The 23,938-nt window shown below is 33.6% G+C and overlaps 2 protein-coding genes across 2 annotated transcripts; one reads left to right on the plus strand and one right to left on the minus strand.

Annotated features, from left to right (window-relative positions):
• The first annotated feature begins 2,537 nt into the window (after nt 1-2,537).
• LOC128163903 (uncharacterized) lies at nt 2,538-3,710 on the plus strand. The gene is made up of 3 exons (XM_052827587.1): nt 2,538-2,861; nt 3,185-3,337; nt 3,521-3,710. The coding sequence occupies exons 1-3, from the start codon at nt 2,648-2,650 to the stop codon at nt 3,616-3,618; spliced, it is 465 nt and encodes a 154-aa protein (XP_052683547.1). The 5' UTR covers nt 2,538-2,647; the 3' UTR covers nt 3,619-3,710.
• An 11,876-nt stretch (nt 3,711-15,586) lies between these two features.
• Nucleotides 15,587-19,951, minus strand: LOC128162126 (uncharacterized). The gene is made up of 4 exons (XM_052825324.1): nt 19,643-19,951; nt 18,946-19,033; nt 16,096-16,320; nt 15,587-15,801 (listed from the first exon to the last, which is right to left on the minus strand). The coding sequence occupies exons 1-4, from the start codon at nt 19,949-19,951 to the stop codon at nt 15,587-15,589; spliced, it is 837 nt and encodes a 278-aa protein (XP_052681284.1).
• Nucleotides 19,952-23,938: the final 3,987 nt, after the last annotated feature.

Raw genomic sequence — 23,938 nt, forward strand, 5'->3', positions numbered from 1 at the left:
GCCCCATAACTATTCAAACATTTGTATCTCAAAAATGATAAACAATTTTAAATAGATGTACAAACAAAAAATGTTAAAATTTGTGAGACCTTTCGATTGAGAAAAAGGGGCTGGCCCCTTAAATTAGGGGCCAAGACACTCGTAAACTCTATTACAGATAACGTAAAAATAATAAAGATTTTGTAATGCATTATAGAAGCAAAGTTGTTGACCATAACAATATCTATCAAGAAAAATCATTGATACGCCCATTTATTACGTAATTAGGGATTTTTAGGGGCCAAAGTACTTAAAATTTGACGCAATATATATAGAGAAGGAGACATATTTTGCTAAGCATAGTAGAAAAGAAAATGCTTGCATTGACGATTGTCATCGATTCCATCAATCAAAATATTAATCTCTGTCCCCGTTAAGGATCTAGAGGGCTGGCCCCTAAAATATTCAAACATTTGTATCTCAAAAATGATAAACAATTTTAAATAGATGTAAGAACAAAAAATGTTAGAATTTGTAAGACCTTTCGATTGAATTCAAGAAAAAGGGGCTGGCCCCTTAAATTAGGGGCCAAGACACTCGTAAACTCTATTACAGATAACTTAAAAATAAAAAAAAGATTTTATAATGCATTTTAGAAGCAAAGTTATTGATCGTAACAATATCTCTCGGAAAAAATCATTGCCACGCCCATTTATTACGTAATTAGGGATTTTTAGGGGCCAAAGTACTTAAATTTGCACGCAATATATCTAGAAAAGGAGACAAATTTTGTTAAGCATTGTAGAAGAGAAAATGTTTGCATTGATGATTCTAATCGATTCCATTAATCAAAACACCAATGTCTGTCCCCATTAAGGATCTAGAGGGCTGGCCCCTAAAATATTCAATTATTTGTATCTCAAAAATGAAGAACAATTTTAGGTGGTTGTAAGAACAAAAAATGTTAGTATTCGCTGGACCTTTTGAATGAACTCTAGGGAAAGGGGCTGGCCCCTTAAATTAGGGGCCAAGAGACTCGTAAAGTCTGTTACAAATACCTTAAAAACGATCAAGATTTTGTACTGCATTATAGAAGCAAAGTTGTTGATCGTAACAATATTAGTTTGTAAAACTCATTTCAAAACCCATTGATGACGTAATTAGGGATTTTAGGGGTCTTAAATCTTACATTTTTAATGTGCTGTATGAGAAAAAGCAAAACTCTTTGTTAAGCATTTTAAAGGATAAAGACAATCGTATACATTTTCTGAAAGGGAGTGGTTTAGGGGAATTCTAAAATTTCATTGATATTTCAATGCTATCGTTTAAAAATTGAACGGAAGACCTACTCGTTACTCGTAACGAGATCGTATATAGTTTCCTTTAATTTTTTTATGCAGAGGTTGTACCTTTTGGTATGAAATTTATCATAGTAACATGTGACGCGTAATGAGACTTTGGGTCCAAATGCGGCATTTGCAAAACAACGAATTGACGTCATAAACATCGCACGTTTTTAACAAGCCGCCGATTGTTTACCCCCCCCCCCCCCCCCAAAAAAAAAAATTAATTTTTTCGCCGGAAAAGAAACAAATTGTTAAAATTATAAATAGTATGCTGTTTCTAAATTTTAGCCATGCGAAATAAAACCATTGCATATCCAGATGTAATTAATGCCTTTTTAGACCGCATTATATTGCTTAAATACAATGAAATGAAAGCGAAAGTAGCTGTCAATGTTATCTCCCTTTTCATAAACGTAACTTCCGCTGTCAATGTAAACTATCTTCAGCTCGTTATTTTGCCCATCGTGAAATGTGTTTGTAATGTCATCATGAGTCAAAGCAGCGTGTTTTCGAGTGCCAGTACGATCCCCCAATCAATTATAGACCAGGACGACGATTTTAACGACGAACTGTGGCATGTGAATGATTTGTTTTTCTGAAATGTGGAATTAAATGTCGGCGCCGAGTGCTCACCTGTAACTAGTGTTTCTGATAAAAGTGACTGTGATAGTGAAGATGTGTGTAATGATCTGAATAACAACGATAATAATCACTTTGAAATTTCTGATCATGACAAAAGAGAGGCACAGTGTGTGCATGATTTCTATGGAAACACGTGTGGATGCAGTAGACTCTATGATAAGCCATGTAGCTCCGTTGTTGACAGAAATGTGCTGAATGATTACAGATATATGTGTTTAGAGACAGACAAATCAGAACTTGATATGCTGATAAAGGTGCAGCTCTTCCATCATAGGAATAATTCTTCAGAAACATCTGCCAAGAAACACAAGACAAAGGAAAGGGAAAGGGTGAGAAAAGTTTATCATTTTCATGGAATCAAGGTGTGTAGAGAGACATTTGCTTTTGCCCATGGGATAAGTAGGAAAACAATTGATTCCATTGCTAGATCCCTTGATCAAGATGGTTTTAGTACTAGAATTCATTTTCTTCTTAGTTATGCCAACAAATATGGACTTCCCTACCTGGCAGGCTACCAAATTTCAGAAATGAGAAAACTATTTTACTGCCCTCTGACAAAACCAAAGCAGAAGTTCACCATGAATATTTGACACTTGCTGATGAGATGTCATTTAGAAAGATTATAATGTTTATCTCAATTCAAAACAGTATGGCTTGAGCAGTGCCCCCATATTTTGATCATGAAGCCTGCCACAGACCTCTGTCACACTTGCCAGTCCTTTTCGTCAACTGTTTTATGCAGCGGAAATTTGAACGAAGAGGAAAAAGAGGATATTTTATCAAATTATCAAGAGCACGTTGGACATGTCAAAGAACAGAGTGACCATTACAGGGATCAGTGTGCTGAGGCCAAATCAACATTTGCCCAACTCGCTCCAGAGCAAAAAATAAGAGGTATTGCATATTCATTCTAAAGTAGGATCATGCATAATGAAATGTATGTGTGAAATCCCTAAATCATATTTGTAAAATATACACATGAATTATTAAGAATTAGTCAATATCACTATGTATGTATAATGATAATTTAAATTAAAAATATATTTAACTAAAATATAAGCTATATATAATTACAATGATTAATGTTGAAGTGTAATATGTTCATTTAAACTCTACAAATAAATTAACTCAATTTTTTATATTTGTTATTGAAACATTGCCCAATGAGTTTAGTTCTGCAAAAAAATAAGTTTTAATATTGTGTTTCTTTTTCTTAGGCCAGCCACCCTGCACATTGCAGTCTGAGTTTCATTATAGCTTTGACTATGCACAACAAGTGCATTATCCTCACTATGCACAACAAGTTAAGCCATTGTTTTTTAAAACACCTAGGAAATGTCAATGCTTTGGCATCTGCTGGGAGGGATCAGGTACATGACTAAGATTCTTATCAATTATCTTTAAAAATACACACTATGAGAATACATAATTATGTACTATGAGATAAAAGATATCTGCCGAGGTCTACTTTTTTTATTAGAATTATTGCAAATTACATAGTGAAATAATTACTTTTATTTTTTATAAATTGAATGTAATGTTTATACTTTTAGGCACCCAGATATTTTATCTTGTGGATGAAGCTCAGCACTCAAAAAACACTGTGACCAGTATGCTGCATCACCATTTCATGTACCATGGTCTTGGTTAAACAGATGTGAAGCTTCACATGGATAATTGCAGTGGGCAAAACAAGAATAACACAGTCATCGGGTAAATATCTCATTGAGAAATGTAAATTAAAAAAAACTTACACTAGCTAAGTTTTGTGTCAAATATAAGTTTGGTTTAAGTTTCCATTTAATATATATGAACTGTATTTGATAATGTCAATAAAACAGATTATAAGCCCCCCCCCCCCCCCATTCAATGGTAATTTTAAGGTTCAAATGAATAGATCAGAAACCTTTAACTTGGAAAGAAAATTTTTAGTTTTTGTTTATATTAATGCATTAAGTGTCCTCTATACCTAGAATGATTTACATGCTTATGATATTTTTTGCAATAGATATGGTATGTGGAGAGTGATGACATGTCTCCATGAGTCAGTGGCATTTTCTATGATGGAAGCTGGCCACACCAAGTTTAACCCATATTGGCATTTTGGGTTATGGAAAGTCAAATGGAGACACTCGAATGTTGAAATGTTGCTGCCAGTGTTTGGAAATCCTCCAGGAATGGCCACAATGTCCCGCAGTTGGTTGATGATCCTGTTGCTCCTCTCTTCTTTTATGACTGGGCAACCTTCTTCAAGAGGATCTTTAAACCAATACCCGGTTTGAAATCGTACCATCATTTTAGGTAATTTTATAAATTGATTGATCTAAAGTTAAACATAATATATATCATTAAATGATTTGTATCCAATGTGGGTTTTTTCTATCACCTAATTTGTGGGTAATTGTAGGAATTGCTTTGAATGTTTCAGAATGGACAAAGATCATGCTGGTATGTGTTTGTAAGGGAGTACGCAACAAGTCAGGAAGTGGAAGTCCACATCCTCAAAGCTGGTGCAGCAGTTGACCCTACTGTTCTCCCATTAGTGATTCCTCCATCAGGGCTTGATGCACACAGACAGTGGTACCTATTCAATGAGGTTGCTCCCTATTGCGTCAACAAGAAAAGCTGTCCAAAGCCAACTGTGCCAAAACCCCTCTTCAAGATAGACTCACCATCACTGACCAGGAAATGCAGCAAATGTAAACTGACTGGACACAACAAAACAACATGTAGAACATAAAATTAAGCATAAATTACATGGGTAAATCCATGTAAATTGTGGGGATATTTCAATTTCACTTAAATATTGTATTTGTTCAACTTCTTTTCATATGTTTTACAATATTGATTGATGATTGGATAATTGAATGGAAGGATGAATGAAGGAATGAATGATTGATTGATTGAACGAATGATTGTTTAATTGATTGATTGATTAAAACATGATATATAATTGTTACAAAGTTTTATTTCTTGATATATTTTTTAAAAGAGGTTCAAGTGAAAACCTGGCATTTTTAAAACTTGAATTTTTTTTCCAGTGATATTCATTTTACTATGACCAGTTGTTTCATAGAATGCCAACAATAATATTAATATACTTGACACTGTACTGAATGTACCTGGTTACAACTGGTTTAGATGGGTAAATGCATGATATAACTAACATAAAGACTGCAAAACAACAATGAATGCATTTTAAAATGTGTTTCACATGTAACTTAATGTGTGTTACATGTAATCAAACAGATGCAGAAATTATATACAGAAATGCACAATAAGCACAAATCCCTAGATACTCCAGCAATCTTTGTGACGTCATATCTCAAAAGCTAGCTTGTATATGAGAGTACAATTTCATAATATTAAATTTGGACATATAAGGGGTAAGAATAAGCAAAAATCTCATTTTTGAAAATGTCCTCATTTGGACCCAAAATGTCATGGCTGGTCACATATTTTAGCACTTCTTTTCATATATCAAGAGTTAACTAATTAATATTAACCTTTTTGTTGTAATTTAACCTGTTGATCATAAAAAGAAGGAATTGGGAATAGAGCATATCTGATATGTTTGTATCTACCCCCCTCTTCAAACAAATACACATGGAATTTATGCACTTTCCCTTCTAGTGACCTTGAACTTGCCCAAAATGAACTTGGTTTAGACTTACATTTTACTCTAAGGTAAGCTGCATACACAATTTTTGTTTTGTGTAAAGTGACTGATTTTGATATTCCATCATAAGAAAGGTCTATGGATGGGACACAATTGCACTGACAGAGTGACCCATAGACAAACAGACGGACAAAGTAGTTCCTATATACACACTCCCTCTCCCTTCCCATAAAAAAGAACTTGGTAGGCGGTATAACTATTTGTCACATACAAGTATAATGGAGAGCTGTTTTTTTTTTTTTAAATTTTAATGCTAGAGAATTATACATACATTCACCTACTGTAAATCCTGAACAAATTTTTACACATACAGACTTTTAAGTTAACAACTCAAGTGAAATAAACATAAAGTGAACAGGAAAAATTTGGACAACAGATAGCAGTCATACACTAATTTTGTATCAAATGATTACACATCTTTCTCCTAAACTTATTCCTGAGCTCTGTGAACTTGTGTGGCTTGGGGTAAAATGCTGACGATGGACCCTCCACTTTGGAGGGTCCATAGTGGAGGGGGTGGAGCTTGGTGAGTCAGTCTTAATTCGGAGTCCGTTTGATCTGTCATTCCAATTATGTTATCAGAAACAAAATGGGGCACATTGTTTTTAAACACAAGCACATAAAACTTCTCTCCCCTAATTGACGATGACGAATGATGGCACTTTCATTTAGGTGCTGGGTTTTTTTAAAAGTACACATTGTTATTAGTTCTACACAAGATGTATATATAGTAAAAATATTACCGTTGCATTATTGCTGAAATGGACAAAATTTTTAAAATTTATAACAGCTTATGAAAATATTCAATATGATAATGTCAAATTTTCTACAAAAGTGTAAGTCTTGTAAAAATAATTAATTTATTTTATATTACATTTCCTTTAAATGTCCCTATGTCCTGAAGATAATTGTGCTGAAATTTCTAAATGCACTATGACATGGCGAGACATTTCAAACACCGGACATTGTCACCGACAACAATCCGCATTGTTAATACATATTTTGCAACGAAGCTGACACTCTTGGTGACTTGGAATTCGGACTTAGATTTTTCCGATAATCATACTGTTTGAGAACAGGATCATTGGGTGGTTTTCTAAATTTTTCTGTAAGTAATTGTCCACATCCATAGCATTTTTTTTTACAATTAATGTTACTCGGGGAAAAAAGATAAATCTCTCCCAACGTTGAGGTGAGTTAACTTCCTGTTCACAGTCTCACTGGACTCAGAAAAATTGTTACACAAACATAGAGTAATTAAAGTTAAATAAAGTTCATTTGAAGTTGCTAAATTCATTAAATGTTAGGACCTCCGTCTCCTTTTTTTCAATTTCTAATAAACAACCCATATGTTTTAGCTATTAGGTGCATGATGAAATTGGAATGACAGATCAAACAGACTCTAAATTAAGATTGACACACCAAGCTCCACCCCCTCCACTATGGACCCTCCAAAGTGGAGGGTCCATCGTCAGCATTTTACCCCAAGCCAACTTGTGTAATGCATGGGAGACCATTTCCGGAAATAATGCAGGATTGGTTCTCATGTCGTCCATGGCCAGGCAAGTGTGAACTTCATTCTGAAATATTTACATTTATACATACATAAATCAATCACAGATTACATTAAGCGAGAAGCCCCAGAAAACAATCAACCTCTAGAATTTTTACCTTGAAGTTATCGCTTTTGACTTCCAGTCATGGGCGACATGAGAACCTACTTCTTAAAGATAGGTTGAACCTCCTCTAAATACAAAGTCAATCAATTGCATGTAAACACACATCCATGTGTATATTACATAAAAATTATATAAAAAACTTGTATAATGGCATATCAGCAAATGTATTTTATGGTTTTGATATTGACAACAAATTAACTTTGAACCTTGCATGAAGCCGTGTTAATCTTGAATGCTTTACTGGTGGCAGACGCAGGTGACTTGCCCCTCAGCTCTGCCAATTCTCTTCGCAAAAGGGCTACATCACCTGTGAGCTTGTCGAATTTTCTAACTGCAAATATAAAATGCTATATATGTACATATAATGAACAAAAATGGCATTTTTATTGAGTAACATGGCATGTTTTAGCTTCAATTTTTAGCAGTTTATATATATATATATATATATATATATATATATATATATATATATATATATATATATATATATATATATATATATATTTATAAAGACCTGAACACTGCATATTTCAAAAAAGATAATAAAAAATTCTTATATTGGTCCAAGATTTCAGCTATACAACAAACATATAAGTAACGCTTATGTGATTTTTAGTATTGTTTTGTATTTTAAGCCCAAAAACATGAAATGTGTGTGTGTGTGTATATATATATATATATATATATATATATATATATATATATATATATATATCTATCTTACTTATTTCATCTGTTCTGTCATTCCTGATACTGGCCGGATTATTAAGGAAAAGATCCTGGGAACCTTCTGCAGGTGATGCAGTCTCAGGAATAGTCTCTTGTGAATCCTTTTAAGATAATACCAAAAAATGATAACGAAAAAACTACACATATGCCTGTACCTGGTAAAAAGGTATGACACGAATACATAACGTTACATATGTGTAGGGGCCGGGGGTAAACAACTTTAACTTTAAAAAATATATACACTGCATTGAAAGAGTTTACATTGACTTAAAAATACATAACTTTAAACCAACCATTTGTAAATGTCAATTTCAAACACATTTACACCTGTCAAACACAGCTGATATTTGTTTTAGACATATTTATAACTCACCACAAATGGGCCGATCATCTTCGGATTTTCCCTTATGACGTCTGCTTCAAAAGTGGTCCGTAAGGGATGTTGTAGTCTTGTATCTTCGACTTGCACATTATTTAAAACTCTCTCCGATAAAATATATCACTTGTTGTGTTTTATATTTAATAACGTTTACAATATCTGTTAGGTCTCCTTTTCAAGCGTAACTGGGTAAACGCAATAGTGCGTCAATGAAAATTGCTACCATACATCCCTACAATTCTCAGTAAAACCAATGTAAACAATGATGGCGAGCGCGGATCCCGCAGAAGACTTGAATTGCAATGTAAGCAATTTTCAAACAAATAAAAAAGCATTTTTTCACCGGCACATACAATCTGAGAGGCATAAAAATATGATTTTCTTCAAAATGAGCTGCATTCTCTGATAACAGAGGATACCGTATCTTCAGAAAAATGCCAAGAAACTTCCGCAGAACTTCTACTGTCAGAGGACGAGACTGAATTACCGTCCGATGAGTATAGGCCTAGCAATCATGAAAACAATGAAACAACCAACAGTGGACATGCTAGATCAACAGATTCACAAACCAAGGGAGATTGGTATCCCTTCACATCAAAGATTGAAATGTTGTGCTACATTTTTATGAGTTCCACATCTCATCCCGTGGTAAGTTTAATTATATAAGGACATTATCCTCCCTCACATAGAGACGTGCATGTACACACCTTATTTCATGGACATTTGCTTTATTTGATATGTAATAAAATTAACAAACCCAGTACTTTTTATCATCATCTTTCTCTCTCTCCCTCTCTCTCCGGTCCTACTAAATTAACAGAGAATGCTAAAGAACTTTAGAAAATCCTAGATAATATCTCTCTCTCTCTCTCTTCTAAAAAAATGAAGAAAAAAAATTGATTTGTACTGAACTGGCGTGCAACAAGTTCTCACCGAGTACCATTTCTCGCCAGTACAATGTGACGCCATTTTTCGTCTATAATTTTAGGTGTTGATAAAATGACGTCACAATGTACTGGCGAGAAATGGTACTGGGCGAGAACTGGCCGCACGCCAGTACAGTACAATTCATTTTTTTTCTTCATTTTTTTAGGGGAGGGAGAGAGAGAGAGAGAGCTGGTCGTTGAAAGTAAAGTTATTAATTGAAAATGAAATAATCATAAAATTACATGTATCTAGGATTCTCTTGAGTTCTTTAGCATGACCATGCATACTTTTTTCAAAAATTTCTACATGCTTAGTGATTATTGATAATCTATATCTTTAAGCATCCATGTCCAACTTTTTGATTATAGGATGTACATCCAAGCCAACTAACTTCTGTGCAGCAGAAATTCTACCACCAACGCGTAGTAAACCATCCGAGTCCAGAAATGGTGCCAAGGAAATGATGCTACTACCTTTAGAAATGGGTTTCTCTTTGATGAGACATTCCACCTCTTCACTGAATTCAGATCTTTGTATCTCTTTCAAAATATGAATCTCAGCTGATTTCAGGGTGTCTGAATTCAAGGACTGTGGTCAGTAATGCCATCGTCTGGGCGAATGTTCACAGGAGTCCTTGGTGAGCAGAACATGCCTCAATATAGCTATACTACGAACTAGTCTGATCCAGTTGGAGTATCGTTCTATGCGGGTCTTGAAAGAGTTACATGTTTCTTCTTTCACAGTCGTTCTGTTGACTGCAACAATAAGTCTAACTTCCTTATCATCATCTGATATGAGATCATGTTTTCCCCTGTCAATGAATTGACTATATTTTCTATCTCATCCAACTCCAAGACGTCCGTCTTCTTTTCCTTAGAAATACGCGCAAATTCGTTTAAACCCTCTGGCCTTCCTCCTCTGACCTTCTTTATGACATAAGAGCTTCAACCTTTTCAATGAAAGTCGCTTCCGTCAGATAGTAGGCTGCACCATCTATAACTAATGTACAAAAATAAAATATCACGCATGTACGCATCAAGCAGAATAACTCTAATATAACTTAATAACTCAGTTATCTCGGTTTTTTGATAGATATATTATACTAACATATGTTCAAATATAGTCCCGTAAAATCTTAATACGAACTTAATGATGGACAAACAAGTTCAAACTTCAATTCGTTTATCATGCATCAGTGTACATCTGGTCTAGCTAACAAAATTATACACCGCACATGCAGCTTGCCGCCTCGAGAATCTGCAAACGTGTCTCAAAGCTATTCCTTATATATATGCTACCCCTTTCACTAAAAAGTTATCTTTCATGCAATAGCTTTACACATATTTTTCGGTAAACCACCTAGGTTCATTACAATAACTTTTTTTAACAGTTACGACTCACCTAGGCCGAATATATTCATACCACTCAGGTATCAGGGGTTCAATTTTTTTTTTATCATGGTCAAGTCCAGGACTTAAAGAGTAAATTTTAGGCAAGTCCGAGGAAGAAATTTCCAAGTCCATATTTTCATGATAGATAAAAATATATTTACCTAAAGTTAAACATCATTAAATTTATGTTATAATTAATTTCCATTTGTTGCATTGAATGAATAAAGACTATATCAATGAATATATGTTTTATTTTTCCTCCATACACTGGCATATATAGTCATACATGAGTATTTCAACACAATACCAGACTGATAGATCATTGGTATAATAACTTTTACAAATAATCACTACTGAATAGACTGGTATCTATTTCAATAAATAGACTGTGCTGTAAGTCACAGCTATGACTCGTTGACTGTTTACAGTTTAATCATCAGTGTTAGTCTATATAATACATGCATTATTTTCCTGAAATAAGAAATGTCTCAGATTCATCTTCTCTGTTTTTTAACTTATGTCCACTGGAGTGAGGTGTGCCAACAGAGTTTTCAAACCAGTAATCTATGCACTTTCCAGCATGGAATTGGTCAATAGTTGGACCATTTGTCATTATGTATAATTGATTTTGCAAAGATTCAGTTGTTAACACAGTTCTCAACTTATTTTTAATAACATTGCATGTTGAGAATCCCCTCTCACAGCTACTAGTAGAAGGAGAAACTGTAAAGAGCCACAGCACAAGTTTTACTAAGGCTGACATTTGTTTGCCATCACCAGCTCTCTCTGTAACCATTTTTTCTTAAAAAGAGAAAATAAACATCTAACAGACCATTTGTTCTCAAATGACTAATGTACATTTTCATAGCAGTAAATTGCTCATTTATTTCCAATTTCTCATCTTCAGACAATATATTCTAAAATTGGGGGTGTGAAACTAGCTCCTGCAATTCTTCCATCCCATGCTCAGCTAATTCATACCCCCTACCTAAAGGCCAGTGATGAAAGTTGAAAATATTTAGGAGTGAGTGGGGCTTCTCATACATGTTGCTAAACCTTGATTTGACATAAGAGATTGTATCATCTAACAATTGGTGCAGGGTTTATCTTTCCTAAAATCTACAGATTTGAAACCCCTACTCTGCAATTTGATAGTTGTACCAAACATTCTGTTCTCCAAATCAAATTTTGTAATAATCTCTTTCATATGTTTGCCATCAGACCTTTTCAATTGTTCCAGCTGGGCCAAAACAATATCAACTTGTTCAGAAATCTCAAAAATAAGATATTTCTCTTCTTGAAAAACGTTGCCAATATAGGCAAAAAGTTTAATAGAAAATACAACACTTTGAGGAAGCGGAAAGAGGTGACATATGTGTGGTAACCCTTTGCCTTATTGGCATCATCTGCCCTACCACCTCGTTCAAAAGATGTTCAATATAAATTTTGCTTGCTTTTTTAAAAAGCATATGTTCAGCTTTTATTTTCAATGTATAGTTTTGATTCAATGTGTACTTCATTTTTATTAAATTTATGGGGCCAAATGTGATATTAAACGAATTTTATTCTTTAGTAAATACCAACAGCGTATTATCTTATAACTGGTAACAGATATTGATTTCTTTCTTTGTGGCTTTTGCGCAGTTAATTCTATATATATATATAGATATATGAGGAAGTTTTCTATAATACATTGTAATTGTCGTTAAACGGTTCGGAATATTAGATGAGGAAGCACACGACGGAAATTCTCTTTAAGAATGATCAACGTTGTCAACAAGATGTGATACTTTATTCATGGTCCTCTGTTTCTTTTATATTTTTCAGTATATTTGAACCCCCTTTTTATTCAATATGTAATCCTACAGTGCCAACGTGCCTGCTTAATATTTGCAACAACAAAAAAACATTCTCAAGGAACGGCGCCGTGATCACGAAAACCAGGGAATAGCGTAGAACTATTACCCTTAATAGTTTCAATGCATTTAAAAAAGTGTCATCTTCATTCTTGCATTTCATAGTTATGAAATAGATGAACGTATTTCTACCTGCTTTAAATTTACAAACTAAGTACTAGTAAGCCTTACAGTTTCCAATCAGGTAAAATATATTTTTTTCACTGAAGACCAAGTACCGTGATTTAATTAAATTTAATTGATTGTTACAAGCTGAATAGAAGTCAAAAGCTTTTCAAGAAAAAAATGTGATTCAAAAGCCAATGATCTATAGGAAATAAAAACCCTCGTTTAGATATGAGTCGCTGTGGCGCAGTGGAAGTGAGGAGATGTCGTACACAAAGGCCCTGGTTTCAATTCTCGTCTTAGGCGTTTTGAATTTTTTTCTACTTTTTTTAGAGCAAAAACTGTTTTAAATACCTTTTCTGTCTTAAAATCATTGAAACTTGCGACAAAATATACATTATTTACTTATCTATAGTACATGTTCATGTTTAATCAAATTCACTTCACAGGATTAAGCTCTGCCATTCAGTCAACTGAATGGCCTGGAAAGGTGACTGAATGGCACAGCTATGCCATTCAGTCACATTTCAGTTACCTTTCAGTCACCTTTAAATTGACTGAATGGCAGAGATTAATCATGTGCTTGTTAAAATCGCTGCGTTTTGCGTCTAGACATGCTTGTATTTCTTTGCTTATATCTTAATAAAATCTATTAATTGTTAAACCTCAGAAAAACCCTGGAACTAACACAGGATATACAAGATATACACAACAGTATTCTGCATCTTTATTGATTTTAATGATTTACAAGAATTGGTACTTTATGAGACAATTAATTGCCCTCCTCTTCCACATCAAAAAAGCTTTTACTTATAATTCTAAGTATCAGTGCAATTACCTGAACTAATTATTATTCTATATAGTAAAACAAAGCTTTTTCAAAGTTTTGATGTACAGCTAATAACGTTTACAAGTCAATATTAAAACCTACTAGTTCCGTTTACGAATCAGGGCTGCGTTAAACAAAATAACGTACGGCCAAACTTATGAATGGTAGTTAATCACCAACTAATCAATGATTTATTCTAATGGCTGAAAAAGAAAATTTTGGGACTTGAAATATTTGTTCACACATGGTTTAATGTTAATTTTGTTCTTTAACGATCATTTTACGAGTCTATAAATATTTACGACTTTGTCGTAAGACCTTTTGTAAAATGCAGTCCATGGATTCTTTTATTACAACCCTTATCGTGCTTCATGGTAATTTATTTTAATTGATATACAGGAATAGTGCATTTTGAAATGAATGTTTTATAAGTCAGACAAATTGTTAAGTCAAAATATCAGTCTCTTGATTCATTTGGATATATTTACACGAAATGTAAACACTTTTATTGCCATGGTAATGAATGTCGGCAATGTTTGAACCTATTACAAATCATTTTAGAAAGGACGCTATATCATGATCATTTTAGTCCTCTCTTGCTTCACAAAAGACACTTATTTAGTTATAGAAATCAATGTCATGGGTCGGTTTTTTGCTTGTCGTTTCGGTGTAAAACTTACAAAAAAAAATTGTTAGCCTTATAAACCTAAGTATAGATCATAATGGTTTTATAAATGACTTTATGATAGCACTGGCAAAATGCAGTAATTCAAATCAAGCTGTTTTTAAAAAAAGTGTTTTAAATGTAACGGTAGTCTGTTATTTTCCATTTTAATTTTCCCGGATTATCACAAGATGCTTGTTCATACTTAATACAGAACAACAGCAATTAATTATTCAAATGTAAAAATGACTTTGATATTTTTAATGAATCAAAACAGATAACAAAAAGAAATAGTAATCAACGAAATGCAAGGGAAATGTAGTGGATTACTATTTAGCTAAAATTGCAACGGTTATCAATGGCAACCGCGCACTTCGTCCAAGAACCAAGAGAGATAACTTTAAATAGTATTACAGCTCCACTACATTGTTATACATAGAACCCACAATTCCAATATTACATTATTTTCAATACAAAGTTGTTAACGCATTGTGCACGACGACAGACGGAAACACATCATTCTAATAAACTCCTGTAACAGAGTCATCCATAGTAAAAAGCGTTAACTCGAAGAGTCATGATCAGGAATGAACACCCTTTTGTGTACTTATTAAACGTGTCATCTTTACTGTCTGTTTAGAAGATCATCACCGTAGAAGTTTAATAGCTCACCTTAGCTGAAAGCTCTAGTGAACTTTTCTGATCACTTCTCTTTCGCCGTCCGTCTGTCCCTTCATTTTTACGAGATCGAGGATACTATTTCTTATCTTTTCGGTTTGAAATAATAAAAGGTGAGAATAAAAAACGATCTTCTTTATTTTCAGTTTTAGAGGTGAGATGTTAGATTCTTCAGGATACGGAAAATACAGAAAAAAACATTAAGCTTAAGGTATCACACCGGTAGTCGACCAATCGAAACGAATTTAGTCGATAGTATGTTTATATATACTTTAGAATTATTTTTTTACTTGACAGGTTTTTTAGATCTTCGTTTTCTCAGTTTAAAAAAATGTTGTACCTCATTGCGACTACTTCTTTCAATGCAAGAAAGCAGCCATCTTTGGAGTGTGGTGTCTGTTTACATTCATGTAAAAACGGAAAACGCGTCGTTTTGAGGTTTGGGGCTAGCTATTTTGAGAAAAATAACTGTATCGTGTGCCCTTTTTGTGTCAGCTGATGAGATAGTTAACAAATAATATTTCCTCCAAATATCCTGTCAAGAGAAATACAAACTGAATTTTAAGAATTTTTGTGTTCCCTATATAGTATTATATGGTTGAAACAATTACAGGTGTGATAGCTTTAAAAATAGTGATGATATTTATACGGATACACCAAACACGTCAACTTCACATAGAGTGAGGACCTCAGTTGTCTTGGAGACCTTTACAAATCTCCCCTGTGGTGATGTTGGACAGTCGATGACGACCAGCTGTGACGCAGTACCGGGGCCAGCAAAGAAACCACAGGGAGTGCTGACGTCTGATTCAGTCAGCCCTACAGTGACGGTAACATCCCGAAGTCGGTTTGAAAAATCTAGAATCGTGAAAAAACATCATAAAAATAAAAAAACCAGATATAACATTTCAAGAAATGCATTTTTTCAAATTTTAATGATTCATTTTCTCATTATATTACTCTTTTGCATGTTATATTAGAATATGAAGGACTTCACAACGAACCCATTTTAAATAAATTAAACTTGATAAGTACTTAAATTCTTCCTGCAAAGAAAACAAGAAACTAAATGATAACGATTACCTATGTGGAAATGATAGACCATTACAGCAAAACCAATAAAACCACATTGTATCCAGTTTATACACTTACCTCCTAAATTGTCTATTCCTCTGTTAAGTATTCTGACAGATTTGATGGCATAAACAGTCAGTAGATCCACCCTCCACCAGGGATTTGTGTGGCCAACCCCTGTGTGTGTACACTTGTCTTGGGAGATGTGTGTACCTCTGTTGCCGTCTACTGCATATTCAGCCCCATAGGCCCTATGTGTTGACGACTGTTTCGTATGTTTACCCAACGCAAGGCCTAGTAGAGCTGTGAACGATATTACAGATGTGTGGGAGTAGTGCAGATGATTTTTAAACATTATATGAATGAACACTATGCATCCACCCCACCCCCAAAGTCGAAACCCATACCCCCTAAGACATGAAATATACAATTTTGTAGTGATCGAGCTTCCTGTTCTACATTTTCAAGAGTTTAGTAATAATAAGTTCTTGGAAGTATAGAAGATGTTTTTTAAACATTATATGCATCCACATAGATGACCATTTTGACCCAACATTACAGTCAACACCCATATCCGGAGGAACATGAAATATTTAAATTTTATAGAGCTCTACCTGGTCTACATATTTATGTATTTAGTATTTAAGGCGTTGAACTAATACTCGTCAGTCTACTCGCGATCACCTGGATTGGCATTCGTCAGATTTTTCTTCTTCATCGCCTTCTAAATGCGCATAAGAAATGAGTTCTTTAAAGTTTTAAAAGTATTACGAGATTTTTGTTCCATTTAGTCAGCTGAATTGTGTACAAAAAACCAATTTTGCCTCCCTGGATATATTATATATAACTTATTGCATAAGAATAATTTTGCTAAATCAAAAAATGGCGGTAGAAAACAGTATAAAAATTCAAATTTATCGCTTACATTTTAATTGGAGACCGGGCCCGATCAAAATGAAATTTAATATATAAATTTATTGTTATCGGACTCGATCTCCAAAAAAAAATGTAAGATAAAGATATCTAGTTATTTTATTGCAATAAGAAAAGATGAATATGCAGCTGGTTTGGTCGATCATTATCGATAGCACGTGGTGTTGATTTGTATGTAAACAATCTCCTTCAAACGGGAAATGGGTTTAATAAATTTATGTTTTATTATTATAACTATATGATACCCCGCGCAAGCGCGGGAATTAACACCTTACATATTATTATCATATAATGCTTAATATGTTGAACAATAGTTTTGTTCATTTTTGTATATACTTTGTCCAAGTTTCCTTATCTTAGTTGGTCAGACGCTACCTATCTTCCATTTTTTTCTATCTCAACAATATGAAGATTTCCTCTTGGTAATTTTATAATTATATTTTTATGTAATATGATTCTTTTTTATTCAGATAAAAAGTGTTCAATTAAAAATATATAGCATGGCTTTATTTATGACCACTCAAATGCATTTTGCATGCTATTTTAAGAAAAATTCGAAATATTCTAGCTGCGAAAATAGCCTGGGTTGCGTTCAAGATCGTACATGTAGCTGCTACGTAGGGCTACGTAGATAAACGATAAGCTAGCCTAGCCACAAGGTAGATATTCATAGCCTAAATATTTTATGCTAAGCATCAAATTCAAGATAGCCACCTTGTACTTTAATAAGATATAATAATAATAATAATATAATATCTTATAAGGCAATATACTGAGGTTTTTTTAAAAGCAGTTATGTAGATGTATGTAGTATCAAAAAATTGACCGCTAATGTTAAATATGTTTTACGTCATATCTTTCAATCTGTGTCAAATAGAGTTAACTCAGTACCTGTCAATATTTTTGTAAAATTGAGAGTTACTGTTCTGGGAGGCTTATGGGTGTTGCAAAAATTAATTAATTGATTTTTAGCCGGGCTCTGCTGAAAGCAGAGTCCTGGCTATAGGCAGACAAATCGCCAATGTTACTATAAATAGCGCAACTTCAAAAGTAAACAAAAAACCAAAGAGCGTCAATGTAAAGCTTCCGCTATACCAAATAGTTACACAAAGAGCCACGTTTTAACAGAAGTGTTGGTATTTTGTTTATTTTTTTAAAATTCCGAATGAATTGTCTATCTTTCTTAGTTTACTTATTAATAACGTGTTTATGAAACATTACTATGCATTTTGGACACATAGAATGCGCATGAATTTCCATGAACTACTTTGCTGCGCGATGAAGAAATGGGGATTGAATATATCAAATGCTTGTTGCAAAATTTCAAAACTTCTACTAGACAGACATATTTTTTGTTTATAGCCGCTTACAAAATTTTGTCGCTCTCTGATAAGTTGCCGACATCAAAAGCATGAGAGAGAGAGAGAAAGAGTGAGAGAGAGATTTTCAGTCTTTACTACACAATATGCATAAAGACACACCAAAAGAGCCCGGCTTTCAATACTTCAGTACTTTGACTAATACATGCAATTAACCTTCGTTAGGGATGTCTCTTGTTCAAATTGATATACAATATGTAGACCCCTAATACTAAGTACATGAGAATCACACATTAAATGCGAACCCCCCCCCCCCCAAAAAAAAAAAACACTATGTAGAAAAATTTACTCCTCCTGACTAGGAATTTTCCTCATGAATTGGTGAAATGAATCATTTACCGCAGATATTTTGACGAATTTAAAATTTTCTTTTTGTTCATAAAGGGGATATAATTCTTTTAAAAATGTTAAGGTGCAAAATGACCGGCTTCTTATATGTTGTCAGTCGTGTGAATTTGGTTGGTTCATTCCACCCGGTTATCTAGCAATACCTATTTAACTAGTTTTAAATGATTCAAAATTGGTCAATATCCCTTCATTATACATTGAATACCTTAAAACGGCTATATAATTGTGATATAAATATAATGTAATGGTATAAAAATAGTTAGACTACCTCGAATACAGTGGACTTTCTTACTGGAGAGCGTCACACACAGATCGTCAGTAGAGCATGACAGGCATTCATCTGGAACGTGGTCAGTCTACAAGAAATAAGGATGGATGAGTTTTGGGGGACAAGATAAGAGAGGGACTTTGTTCAGATAATCAGGTACGCTAAATCTATCGAAAAGATATGCGATCGCTCTCGAACTCTGGCTCTTCTGGCTCATTCTTCTGATGAAAATGACAGTTTCCTATATATTCCTATAGTAAATTCTTAAACCATTCTTAAATGGTTTTTGTTAATGTACATTTACTGAACGTGTTTTGTGTAAAGAAATTCGCTTATAGCATGCGTTCCCCTTCTTGAGTCCGCCATTGTATTGTGTGTTCTTTAATCAGCATATGAAACATTTATAATTTGTAACATTTTAACTATCGGAATCTACTAGTCAAAGCATATAAACCTGCATTGTGGTAATGACATAAACTAGAAATTGTATAATTACATTAATTCACATTTCCTAAACTAAATCTTAGACATATTTATATAAGGGATAAAAGCAACCTTTTTCCGCTTAATTGAGCAAATAAGGTATAAAACCCAGGTTCATTTAATGTGTAAAAGACACTTTAAAAAGAAGATTCAGAGAGAGAGAGAGAGAGAGAATGAGAGAGAGAATGAGAGAGAGAGAATCGATTGCATGTACCTGATCGAGTTCAATTCTAACATAGTCATATTTTGATTCCGTTTCGTTGATGGCCGACATGAGATCACACAGCAGTTCCTGTTTTTGGTAGTTGACTCCCCGACATAGCTTGGGTCTGTGTCTACATTCCCGGACACACTGCTGTTGTCCAATGATTCCTACCACCCGTACAAAGGGACCACGATACATCTCACCATGAACAACGGCAGCTGTCGTTCTTTCGTATAATGATACCAAACAAAGCAGTACTGTTGTAAATGTCACTTCATTCAAAGATTTACTAATCAGAGAGCCAACCATTCTGTGCATGTTCTAAAGAATAAAAACAGTTTAAAAAACTGTTTTCTTTGCTTTGCTGACAATTTAGTAAATTTAGTAAATGCCAACAGCGTATTATCTTATAACTGGTAACTGATATTGATTTCTTTCTTCGTGGCTTTTGCGCAGTTAATTCTATATAAGCCGTTTTTTTAATACCTTTTCTTTCTTAGAATTGTTGAACGTTACGACAGAATATACAATTTTTACTTATGTATAGCACATGTTCATGTATAATCAATTTTTCTGAATAAAATCGCTGCTTTGTGTGTCTAGAAATGCTTGTATTTCTTTCTGTATATCTTATTAAAATCTATTGTTTGTTAATCCTCAGAAAAACCCCGGAACTAACACAGTACTGCTTTTTTTAAAACAATTACTTTGCAATTAATTTGAATATACATGTATTTTTCCATTGATAACAGCTAATTGAATTGTCATAAATTTTAATACATTTTGTGGTAAATTAAGAACTATATTAAAAACAGTTTTTTGTATTATTTTTTTTTAAATGGCTTGATGGTTGCTAACATGGACCAATAAGTTATCCTTAAAGGTGGCTTAAACTGCCTTTATGCACCTTTAAGCCATCTTTACGCTTTCCTTAGCCCCCTTTAAGCAGCACATATAGCTTAAAGGTGGCTTACAGATTGTCTTTAAGCTACCTTTAATTATCTTAAGCTATCTGTAAGGAGAATTAAAGATGGTCAATCATCCTGTTAATGTATCTGCTTTATGATAATACATCAGTCAACATTTCTTTTAAATGTTTTCCATCATTGTTTTGATGAAGTAAGAATTAATAACCTTTGGAGAAATTTTAATTCTTGATCGTAATATTTCAGTAAGCAGAGAACATAACTTTCTGATTTAAATTCAAGTTTGTTCATGGTAGTTTTCTGCATCTTTATTGATTTTATTGATTTGCAAGAAATGGTAGTTTATGATACGATTATTTACCCCCCCCCCCCTCCACATCAAAAACCTTTTCTTAAAATTCTAAGTACTAGTCCAATTACCTGAAGTAATTATTATTCTATATAGTAAAACATAGCTTCATCAAAAGTTTTGATGTACAGCTAATAACGTATACATATCGATATTTAAACCGAATAGTTCACTTTATAATTCAGGGCTGCGCTTTACAAAATAACTTACGACCAAATTCGCAGCTAGGTTAAGGACGCCCATGGATTACCGTATGAAATAAATACACTAAAAACGGACTTTATTCCAGACAAAGTATACAAACTCATCCAAATATGGCGATGATAAAGTTTATACATCATTATGTAACTACCGATCTCCCCTACATTTTTCACCGGAACACAGCCACCGCATCAGCTGTTTATCACGTGATACGCTAAAAATAGAGCAGCTACATATGACTTCATTTATTGCAAAAGTTCGACGATATACGAATAAAATATTAAATTGTTGTTTATATCACTTAAAAGAAAATTAATTGCTTAATCTAAAAAGTGCTGGGAGCAACTATAGCAGTACCAGCAACATGCTTAACTTTAGCATTGATCGTTCAAGTTTAATAAAAAATTTCAATAGCCGAGTTAATTCACGTGTCAAAAAAATGTTTCCTTTCAAGCAACAACTTGCTCCCAGCACTTTTTACAATCACTGGTATTTGATGAAAATAAAAAAGTTAAACACAATCCTTAAAATTGACGGGATATCGTTGAACTTTTGCAATTTTAGACAGATGTATATGATTTTATGCAAATTAGCCGATTTTCAAACGCACTGATGATCAGGATCAAGGGCAGATAATCTGGCGTTGTGAAGCGCGGAAAATTTAAAGATTTACATTGTTAATCGTTGGTTATTCCTTACCTGCACATTTCATTAACCTTTTAAACCTTTCAATTCGTAAAATACACAGGAGTATTACCAATTTATTATTTTTTGTTCAGTTTAAACAGAAAAGAGTGATAGATTCGTCAATGCACCAGAACAGAATCAGATAACCCCATGCGCGAATCTAACGTCTGGGGTGGGTGCTGGTTTTCTATAAATGTCTTCCTTATAATTTTAGACTAATTAAAGTGTATATATAACAGGCTAAAGAAAAAAAAATAAGAAGCCAGATCCACGCGTACGTAGGATCGTTTTTGAAAGGGGGGCAGACTCATCCAAAAAACCTTGACAAGCAAAGAAAAAAAATCAATATTTCTTTACATACTCATGCATATTAATTTCTTATATGTAAATTTAAAAAAAAAAATTTCGGCAAGAAAAAGCGGGGGGGGGGGGGGGGATCATTCCCCCCCCCCCCCCCCATCTTATGCTACGTACCTGCTTCAATCTACCCCTGTTTATTAAATATGTAATTTGATATTGTTATCAAGTGTGTCCATGCGCGGATCTAGAGGAGGGGTAAGAGGAGTCCCAACCCCCCTGGAAAATGAAAATTTAATAAATTTACATACGTCTAGTAAAATCATCGCAAATATGCCTCGGACACGACCATCCACCCCCCCCCCCCCCCCGGCAATCACAATCTCATCCTTCAGACACCCCCCCCACCCCCCCTGAACATTTTTTTGGATCCGCGCATGGTGTCTTTGCCACGATATAAGTTAATCTTGCTTATAATTATAAGAGTATCTCTACCATAAAGTCAGAATATTTTTTTTCATCATATTAAGATACAGAATTCTTTTAAAGACACACTGAACCTCATATTTGTCAAAATTTTCATAAATAATTGTATAAAATTGTCATAAAAAATAGTGCATATGATATCAAATGAATTACACAAAATAAAGGCATCAATATATACTTTTATTGAAAAGCAAAATTTCAAAACTCACAATTGTAATTTTTTTAAACAGCTTTTTAATTTTGTTTTTAATAATGTCTTCACACATTCAAAATACACCAAAGCATGATGATGAGCACCTTTTTATCCATCATGTTTATATGCATTATCGGGTTATTTTTTTTATTAAATAGTCTGAAGAACACAGGGAATATGTGGGTAGGGAAGACAGGGTAACCTCAAGAGTTGAAACCACAAGAATCGACCCGCAAAACCCATGTCGCCAGGTGGTAGCAGAAGTCCATGTTGGGCTGAAATAAAAATTTTAAAAAATCAATTAGCTGGGGGAACAAATGCATAGCAAATACATGAATATTTGTTACAAAAAAAATACACTGACCATGCAGTGTCATATGTATGAAAACATGCGCGGATCTAGAAGGGAGGAAGATTTTACATTGTATGCCTCAGACCACATGAAATAAACAATTACCCTTCGGACCTCCTCCCCCCCCCCCCCCCCTCCTGGAAAAAAATTTCTGGATCTGTGCATATGACAAGATGGCAGTACAAAAACCAAACCAAATAGCTTAGGTCTAAACTATTAACACATATCAAATTGAGAGAGAGAGAGAGTCTGCTTTACTCAAAGTGTGATACATGTAGTAAATATTTAATTTCTTTTGATATACTATATATATCTGTTCTCGAAATAATCTTTGACATTATAATTCCATCAGTTTCATTTTTTTTTTCTATCAATGAATTGTCCATAATGTCACACATAAGCTGATGTATCTGAGCACATTAACAATTTATCTACCATACACATGTATTTGTTATCTCAAAATTGTTTGTATACAATGTACATGTACATGTGCTATGCATGAACACTTTACCGAGAAGTGAATCAATATGTATTTACATAAAGATAAACCATAACTCAGAACAAATAACAATGATTCTGTAAAAAAAAATCCAGAAAAGACTGTATTATGAATATCAGGGAATATAAATACCCAAAAATTCTGACCTTAGGGTAATATATATATTAAGTTCTTTTCAATTTTAAAATTAAAATCTTCTTTTAAGAAAATACATAAATGAATTCTAGAATAGCATATAAGTTTAATTTACATTGGTTAATTTTAAAAAAAAAAGTCTGCTATTGAGGAAATGTATATGTTATTGTATGCATGTAC

This window comes from Crassostrea angulata, chromosome 9, assembly GCF_025612915.1.
Source record: "Crassostrea angulata isolate pt1a10 chromosome 9, ASM2561291v2, whole genome shotgun sequence".
Lineage (NCBI taxonomy): Eukaryota > Metazoa > Mollusca > Bivalvia > Ostreida > Ostreidae > Magallana > Magallana angulata.